General features: G+C 36.2%; 1 protein-coding gene across 4 annotated transcripts; it reads left to right on the forward strand.

The window, feature by feature from the left end:
* Positions 1–109: 109 nt before the first annotated feature.
* LOC143908223 (uncharacterized) lies at positions 110–9,295 on the forward strand. Of its 4 annotated transcripts, XM_077425694.1 has the most exons (13): positions 110–327; positions 596–757; positions 849–1,046; positions 1,374–1,493; positions 1,884–1,940; positions 3,271–3,382; positions 3,462–3,585; positions 3,669–3,804; positions 4,282–4,341; positions 5,138–5,263; positions 5,378–5,631; positions 5,699–5,886; positions 5,968–9,295. In XM_077425694.1, the coding sequence occupies exons 1-13, from the start codon at positions 312–314 to the stop codon at positions 6,266–6,268; spliced, it is 1,854 nt and encodes a 617-aa protein (XP_077281820.1). In that variant the 5' UTR covers positions 110–311; the 3' UTR covers positions 6,269–9,295. The 4 variants fall into 4 exon arrangements, with proteins under 4 accessions (XP_077281820.1, XP_077281822.1, XP_077281821.1 ...); XM_077425696.1 differs by lacking the exon at positions 4,282–4,341 and having other exon boundaries at positions 112–327; XM_077425695.1 differs by lacking the exon at positions 1,884–1,940 and having other exon boundaries at positions 112–327.
* The last annotated feature ends 274 nt before the right edge of the window (positions 9,296–9,569 follow it).

The raw sequence follows: 9,569 nt of genomic DNA on the forward strand, positions 1-9,569 counted from the left end.
GATGATGCATCGGCCGCTGACGTCACAGGCGCCAGCGGCCAACGCCAGCGCCGATCGGTGACGCGTGACGCCACCGGGTACTGGGTGCCACTGGTGCCACTGGTGACGGTGACACGGGTCACAGGTCACACGACGGGTGACAGTCAGCGGCCGCTCGTCGATCCGAGCGGGTGCGGGGTGACGCGATTGTTATCGTCGTCGTATCTCGATCTGCGTTCTAGTTCGGCGCACCTTCCTGTTTCCACTTTCCACTTTCGTGAGGAAACAACAGCAGTGTGTCAAGACAAACGGAACGGAACGACGTCGCAGACATGGGCGAGAAGACTGGTAAGCGACAAAGAGAGAGAAATTCGGGCGGGGAAAGATTCTCATTTCGAGACCGATCCAATCAACGCGTATTTTTTTGCGAACAGTTGTCGTTTTGTTTACTTGTCCTGTCCGAATGTCTTAAATTGAATTGTTGCTTTGAGGGAAGAAAAAAAATGGGCGAGAGAAGAATTTGGCGAAATTATGAAATGCGGTTTTATCTCGCGCGCGATAAGGACGAAGATAAAGAACTTTCTGTATAGACGCGCATTTACTTTTCCCGGGGCAGAGCACATCGTCATGACGCCGAAGTGCAAGACGGCGAACTCGACGACGCTGATAATCGAGAGACGGGCACTGGAGCCCCCGACGGAGAACGGGAACGAGAACAACGTCCACGTCGCTGGGGGTGATCACAAGGGGATTGTCATCAACAAGCAAGCTGTGGCCGGTACGATATTCTTGCCTCCCACGTGATTCCCAATACCCATTATTATTATCCAACTGGGATGGACCGCATGTTTAGTATTCAATTTTTGTAGTGACAAATGGCGAGGTGCATCCTGCCCAACTGTGCCTGCAATTCAGAGTGTTCCTGGTGAGTGCGCAAACCGGGAAGCACACGCAGGAACAGAGGACTCTTCAATTCTGGTTCGTCGATACCCTCGCCGAGGTAGAACAGCCGAGCGTCGCGCAAGAATTTTTCAGAGAGCTTGTTACACCGCAGGAGTTTCCTAGAGGTGAATCCATCGACACGCCGCGCCGAGCGGGGCGTTTCTTGGAACTGTATTCGCGAGATTAAATGTATCTAATGTAACTGGAGGGTCTAAGCAAACGTTTCTTTGTTCTCTTACAAACGTGCCGAGATCTACTTTTAAATTGTTGACAGTAAGAGAGTAAAATTATATATGATATATCTGAGAAAGAAGCTTAAATAGCAAACTTAACATTTACGAGATCACTGATACTGATCTGTGAAAGATTGATATTGATCGATATAATAACTATTTCTATGATTGATATTTATTTCTGCTGTGCAATATTACAATGCCGGTTATTCTCTGCAGATTACGTGGGATTTATTAAAAAGATAATGAAATTGATGCAACATAAATATCCCAGTATTAAAAAATTAGAAGTGGAATTGAGGCACGTGGAAGAGCCGATCACCCTTCCAAGCAGGCCGTGTAAGTAGTTATTTTTTATTTTTTCTTTGTTAATATATTACAGAGATAATTGCATCTAAGAAATAGCAGATTTAGTCTATATATTTCCTACGTGTCGTGGCTTAATAAAAAAAAGATCTAAATGAGTGAAAGGGAAAGGGGGTTAATGGTTATTTGATTAAGTCGATTGGGCTTAATGGTTCTTTATTGGAAGAGATTAGACGTGTGTCTCGAGTGCAATGTCGTAGCTCAACTCAAAGGGAAATGCACACTTGACTAAAACTCTCGGTGTGTTTCATATATCCATTATGTAATTTTAAAATCAGAGTTTTTCCATGTACATTCTATACTCGCAATTACATTGTATTGAGCGTCAACATCTTTTTCATACTTAATTTCTATTATTCACAGCTACTGGTCACTTACTATTCACACTTCCTCCCTCTGAGAAAGTTATGTGGAGATCAGGTTCGAGAATGAAAAAATTTGCATTTTTGTCACATTTCATTCATGTTTATTCTCTTTCTTTTCTCATACGCAGGCTAATAATCCAAATAAAACACACATAATATATCTTCTTTTGTGTATAATTTTAGATTAAAAGAAAAGGAGTTTCTCTCTTACACACTTAGCTAGTAGATACTATATATATAGATATGTATATACATTCTATCGCTTGGCACAATAATCTGGTAACCATAACAACATTGACTTAACATAATTTGGCTAGTATATTAGATCTGCATTGCATTGATTCATATTAACGTTCCGTTCAGCAAAGAAGAAAACAAAAGATGTATTTCTATTCTCTTTATTAAAATTGAGACTGTTATGGGTTTATAAAAATTATCATGCACTTTGATTATGTAAAAGAGGATTTTCCAATCTGTTTAACCGAACGCGATCAATTATTAGATAATACATTAATTAGAGTGTGAAAAATCGCCCGTTTAACCACTTGACTTGACCTGGATATCGTATTCCCTATACATGGTGTACAATATATACATATCTACCCTCACAGCATGATTATAGATAAAACTATTACGCAACACGTAAAATATTTTACAGTCCAACATACATAAACTAATCGATATAAGATTTTAGATTACAATAAACATCAATTATTTGGGGGATATGGATTTATTTAATTAAAATTTAATTTCGACAACGCTGTTTTGTCTGCATTAATTTTAAATATGGAAATTTATAGCATCAGAACCATATGCACATATTAGTTACATATCTTATCATATACATATACATAAAAATCACACTTATTTATCTGTCCTAAATTCTACCTTCCCACGTGGTTATTCGTTACCATACTTAGCCATACTACATAGTACGATGACATTGCCACTTTAGTCTTCATTCTGTAAGGAAATGCATCCATGTAGAGCACGAACCTTCACTCACGGTCACTCCCATATACGTATATGTGTTCAAGTTCTACTCTCCCACATATACGTTAGCTGTATTCTCCACTTAACGGTTCTAGCTCGACTCTAGCTATAGAAACAAAGACTAGTTAAACTGTGCACTTATTACAGCTATACTATTTCCAAAACTTCACACGTTTCTATCTTGGACAGATTAAAGCTATCTAATACACAAATTTACACGGCAGAAAATTTAACTTGCATATGTTATGGAGTGCTGTATTCTTGTTTCGATGCTATTAACTGTCATTTTTAAATTACAATAGACATATGTACGGCTTAAAAGTCTGACAAATTTACAATGCCCGCTACTTAATTGCACGATTAAATAAGTGTTCCTTTTTTTTTATTGGAAGTATCTACAGACGAAACCGTTATGGGTCAAGTGATTGAGCTAACGGTAGAAAAAGTTTTGGAACTTATTGAGTCTGCCTATCCGAATCCAGTCACCGTGGTTGACATCGCGAAGTAAGTAGTTGTATTAAATGAACGTTAGATCAAGAAAATAATTGAAAGAAATTATATTTTAATTTTATTTTGCTTTTAGGGAACATGGATGGGAACCATCAGCTGTGGAGTCTAAATTAAAAGAACTTCAAGAAAAAGGGCTTGTTAAATCAATGGATCATGGAGCTTTCACACGTGTTGTCCACGAAGATACCCAAGTCCAAGTAATTTATTACTTAAATATAATTTTTCAGTTTATTTTTATTAACTTATGTACATACCGTAATGCTACAAAATGTATTCTTAGGTGGTGAAGCAGATGCCAACGATGGCAAGTGCGAAACAACCTACCATAGCTATCATTACAGCTCAATATTGTGAAAAACTTGCTGTGGATTCGTTGATCGAGAACAAGGAAACCTTCGTTCGCTACACCACTGTTGGTAAGATCTTTTCTTATTTACTACTGTTTAAGATACATTTTACATCTAAGAATGATAATTCTAAAATTGTAACATTTGCGATATACTGAAGTAATGCTATGAAAAGTAAACTAATTTCTCTCTATTTAATTTTTTCATTATTGGTAAATAATGGTCAATGGTGACTGAATATTTTTGGAATATTAGAAGAATAGTTCTATAATATTTTGACTCCTTTGCTTTTTATTCCTAGCTATAATTTTTTTTGAACGAGTTACTAAATGATCATTTTTAAAACATTTTAATCAAATTATACCCACGTTTAAATTTTCGCTAACGTTATCGGTTTTCGACCGGTTATGTAACCATTTCTGGTTATGTAGTCATTCTTTCTTTTTTCCGCTTCTATGCAAATATAACTGTTGATTTATATTGCCCCGCTACTCAGCGGCAAATGTTCAAACGATAATGGGGATTTCACCATGCATGAAACTTTAGGTACCGCAAGTACACCGACGGACACGACAGACGGGCGTCCGCGAGTGATATGCCGTTTTGGTAAAGTAGTTTGTAACATAAGTAACTATCATTTTAATGTCATTTCATAGCTTGCCAATTGCTTGTGACCGAAGAACAATGCGGGGCAAAATGATGCTACAATTTTGAAACATATCGTTTTGTTTATGTTACAAATGATTTTATGTATTACACAATATATGTTGGTAAAATTATTATAATGTATATAATAGTTTTTGTTTCGCCGTGCAAACGTCTTGTATAGCTTTGTTTTTTGTTATGTGTAATGTTTTTGTTGGGCTTATTCATATTTTGTGTTACATTTATTTTATCTAGTTTTCATACATCACATTATTTTGTTAATCATTTTTATTACGTTATTATTTTATCATTTTTATCTACGAGTAATATTATAATAATTTTAATTGTTTTAATATTTATTCCCGCGCGACAGAGAAGATTTTTTTTCTTTTTCCTTATCAAAGCTCTCTGTGTTTGAAAATGTTAATAAAATAATTTAACTTTTAATAATGGCATTTATTCAAATGTATTTTATCTGTAATTTGTCGACGACACTAGATACACATTTTTAAATAAATTTTTTATACACAACTTGCTTCTCTCTATTATGTCTAGTATTATTACTAGATTTGAGAGATGCATCTACGCGGAATGGATTGTTATCTATTTTATCGTCACATATAACACAGGTTCCGTCCTACTTTGTTGATAGCCGCACAATGCACATGTATCATACGCAAATCAAGAACAAGAAAAGGAGATGTAAACTTAAAAATACATAAAGACACGGATAACGAATAGATACCGTTTGTTATAGGCGAATCAAATGTATATACTTTGGGCAATATCGGTACGCATCGGATTGTGTGCACTAAATTGCCAACTGTGGGACACACCAGGGAAGCAATGACCGCAGCTGGCAATACCACTACTAGATTGTTAGGTATGCATTTATCTTCTTTGAAACTTCGTTTTATATTATATGATGTATATATTACTTTATTTTCCTTATATGTACACATCGCTACAATTTTTTTGCTTTTGCTTGTATTTGAAGGTACATTCCAAAAGGTGGATTTCGTCTTTCTCGTTGGAGTTGGTGGTGGTGTCCCTCATTATACAGATTACAATAAACACGTGCGATTGGGCGATGTTGTGATATCGCATCCGACGCCACTCAATAAGCAATATACGTACGTTTATTGCGAAAGTGCCGAGATGAACGAAAGTGGGAACTATCATTTTGAGACCAAGGAGTATTGCCCGCCGAATCTCGGTCTTCAAGAAATTGCAGCGACTCTCAAGAAACAGGTAATTCGATCGACATTTACGTGAACCGTGTTATGTGCTCGTCTAAAATGTTTATCTTTTTCTGTAGGCTGAAAACGAAGCGTTTCCGCCGTGGCAGACGTACATGAAAGAAGGTCTGCAGAATCTGGTCAATCAATCGGAACATGATTTTAATGCTCCACCACCAGAATCTGATAAACTGTACATGGCTATTGGAGAGAGGGACGTCATCGAGGTATCTCATCCAATCGCTCCTCAAGACTCCATAAATAAGAGGTAATGGGTGAAAATTAATTCAACATTTCACCGCGCGTGCGTTTCGACGTATAAATATAGATTAATATTTTATTATCGCAGAACTGATGGATGCTCCCGAATTCATCTGGCGCCAGTAGCATCCGGCCGACAAGTCGCGCGAGACGATCAACTTAGGCAAAAGTTTGCGACCCGATTCGGCGCGCTCGCATTCGACGCGGAAATGGATGCTGTCGTAGAGAGTATCTTAGGCAATTGCCGTGAGAATTTCGTTGTAATTCGCGGGATTGCCGATTACAAAGACGGTACCCGAATCAAAGAATGGCAGCCTTATGCGGCGCTGGCGGCAGCCAGCGTAATGAAAGCTATAATCTGTGCTATGGATCCACCGACTAATGAATAATATCGCTACTCATCTAATTTTTCTGTTTTCTTAGTTTATTTTACATGGCGTGCAACGCGCAATACGCATAATTTTTTTGTAGAGTAAAGGATGAGGTCTAAAATCAAAACGGTGGATAAGCGTATCGTGCGCAAAGTGCACGGAAATAATTAAGTAACTGGCTAATTTTGGTAGGTTCCTTAATTAATACTTAAAGTTAAATAGAAGGTTGCACAATAATTTATCTTATGGAATAATCAACGCGCCGCGCTCAAATTTTTGACAACTTTTTTAGTGCCATTTTTACAATCGCTTAACAATATTTTTTTGAAAAGATGTTTTTATTCAATATTAACGTCGAAATCTCTCTCTCAAGACAGTCAAGTATTTTCGAGAATATTGAAAACAAATACTTGACTGTTATTGGTCATCTCCTATACTGAATTCTACTCGAATTTTTTATACGTCCAAACTCGAAAAGAAAATAGTGCCATCAACATTTCCTATAATTTTCGCATAATACATCGCAATTTTTGCAACGATACAATTTTCTCTTTGCGAAAATAAATTTACATTCGTGTTAGACGTATGGTAAGAAGTAGGGTATGCGTTACGAACACGCACGGCGGGCGCGTATATGTTCGACTTTGAACACCAAACAATCAGAGGCAACAAAGACTAATGACGCTTTAAAAGATCATTCTCTAGATAGGTAATGAATTTAATAGTGACTCTGTCTCTAACTTAATCTAATAGCGCTACTGTTGCATTCGTACTTGCTATGATTAGGATGATTAGACGTTGCACCAAGTCCAAACGAGATACCAGTTAGGCAAATTATAAACTGTTCTAGTGGTAGGTATATGACAGACGTAACTGTGGAACTGAAAGTACATTTGACAGTATTTACCAAATCGAAATGAACGTGTCGTTACAGTATATTGCTGGAGTAATTATTAACTGTTTACCAGAGTATATATATTGACGTTTTTTCAACAGATGTATATGCATTCTATATTCACACGGTATACATCTACGAGGATCAATGAACAAAATGCATTTTTCTCAAGTTCTTGCGATTACATGCGAGATACGCAACAAAGATTTCTATAACAATGTGCCAACGTGTTCATATGTTGTTAAATTCACTGCCCTTTTAAAATCTGGATACTATTCTCGCAAAAAACTATCGAGACAAATTTTCTGTGCCCTTAGATAAAATTTCATCGGTATACCAATTCTTTCAATAATAAAGGGATTCTACATTTACAGGGTAGTGCACAAAAACTTAATATCTAAATATCAAATTCAAATATGGACCTAAAGAATAGAAAAAGATATTACTATACATATATAACATATGTATGTGTTAATGGTGAAAGAGATCTTGAAATTTTAACATAATTCAAGAGTAACATAAAAACTACAAAAATACGATTAACTCTAGCTATAAATATCTTATAGAACATAAGAAAAATATTTATATTTATTTATTTTGCTTTTATTCTCTATGAGTTTATCTGTTAGTGCAAATCGTTTATTTCGTTTGTAGCTCATATGCCGTGCACGCAAATTTCAAGAGACTATCGATACACGTATGAAATCTATTTTGAAAAATTATTTTATTTATACGTGTGTAGCAAGACATTAAGGAGATTATAAGGAGATTCGAAAATGTGAAGAATTGCATAAAATTTAAAACATATAAATAATTATTTATAAAAGAGCTTATATGTTTTAAATTTTATGCAATTCTTCACATTTCTGACTTTTCTTACAACTTCCTTAATCGATATTAAATGATAGGAAGACTTAAAATCAACACAAACGACAAAAGCCACTTGTTGCGTAGACGCACATATTTAAAATTCTATCAAATATAGAGAATGACTACATGTACACATACAGATATATGAATATATATATATATATATATATATATAATATATATATAAAATATAATATATATTTAAATCGGGGTATGCGCGCGCGGATTTATATAATAGAATTTTAGATTGATTTATCTTTTAAGACGACAGATTCCTATTTTAGGCCTAATATTAGTTATACGGAAAATTCCTCATATCAGTTTTAAACTTAGGAGCTTAGAGCTTCCAATTGCGCATTCGTTTTTGCGTTAGTTTTACGCGTTTTCAATACTAGTCGCATAACTGTGTTTTCTACCTGTATTTATATTTGCTACTTATTAGATTATATGTCATAGATAGCTAATATAATATACGAGTTCTTTCACGTCATTATTTAGTTTGTATTCTATAGGGAGAAGTCGCGTTTGTGTATGTGTGTGTGGTGTGCGTGTGTGTGCGTGCGTGTGTGTATGTGTGTGTGGTGTGCGTGTGTGCGTGCGTGCGTGCGTGCGTGCGTGCGTGCGTGCGTGCGTGCGTGCGTGCGTGCGTGCGTGCGTGCGTGCGTGCGTGCGTGCGTGCGTGCGTGCGTGCGTGCGTGCGTGCGTGCGTGCGTGCGTGCGTGCGTGCGTGCGTGTGTGCGTGTGTGCGTGTGTGTGTGTGTGTGTGTGTGTGTGTGTGTGTGTGTGTGTGTGTGTGTGTGTGTGTGTGTGTATGTCAATGTCAACTTGAATGTCTACTTGATATGAATAGCATAAGTTATTATTTGATGATCTTTTAAATTACTTATATTATTATTATCTTGTGTGAAATTTTGAGTATTTAAAGCAGTTTTTAAGTGTCTATTGAAAATACAAGAAGAGCTGGAAAGATTAAAAGTACAGTATATTGAAGCGTTGATGTCTTGACCTTTTTTTTCGAAGAAGGATCAATGTTTCAAATTTTTAGAGTTTTTATTTTGATATATTTTCATATTAAAAAAAATGTGCATTTTACGTTGCTATAATTGGAGTACGTATTAAATTATTTATTATCTATTATTTAAAATATTTTAAAGAGCGTCACATTACCGTGACTTCCGGAAGAAAATGTGTAGCTTGCATCTGTACGTGCGTAAATCAATCTTCCGATAAATGCAAAGCTTTATTATCGAAGTCTGAAAATAAAATCTTGATTGAACTTAGCCTGACTGTGAACCTAGGTGTATTAATACAGATATTTGAGAAATGTCTAATTACAGTGACGCGAAGAAAAATACTTTATTCAATTTACATGATTTAATTATAATTATAAGGTGCAAAAATCTTAATATGCATAACGATAATACTATTCAACGTGCGAAATGTCTACACGTTGTACTTTCTTCGTCTTTACAGTGGTTTGCGAAAATGAACGGTCACGGTGTTCTAGAGCCAAGCGTGTCAGAGTGGCGTGAGGCCTCGCGGCCGATCGCCGTT

This window comes from Temnothorax americanus, unplaced genomic scaffold (assembly GCF_048541705.1).
Source record: "Temnothorax americanus isolate GAGA-0224 unplaced genomic scaffold, ASM4854170v1 Scaffold9, whole genome shotgun sequence".
In the NCBI taxonomy this organism is placed as follows: domain Eukaryota; kingdom Metazoa; phylum Arthropoda; class Insecta; order Hymenoptera; family Formicidae; genus Temnothorax; species Temnothorax americanus.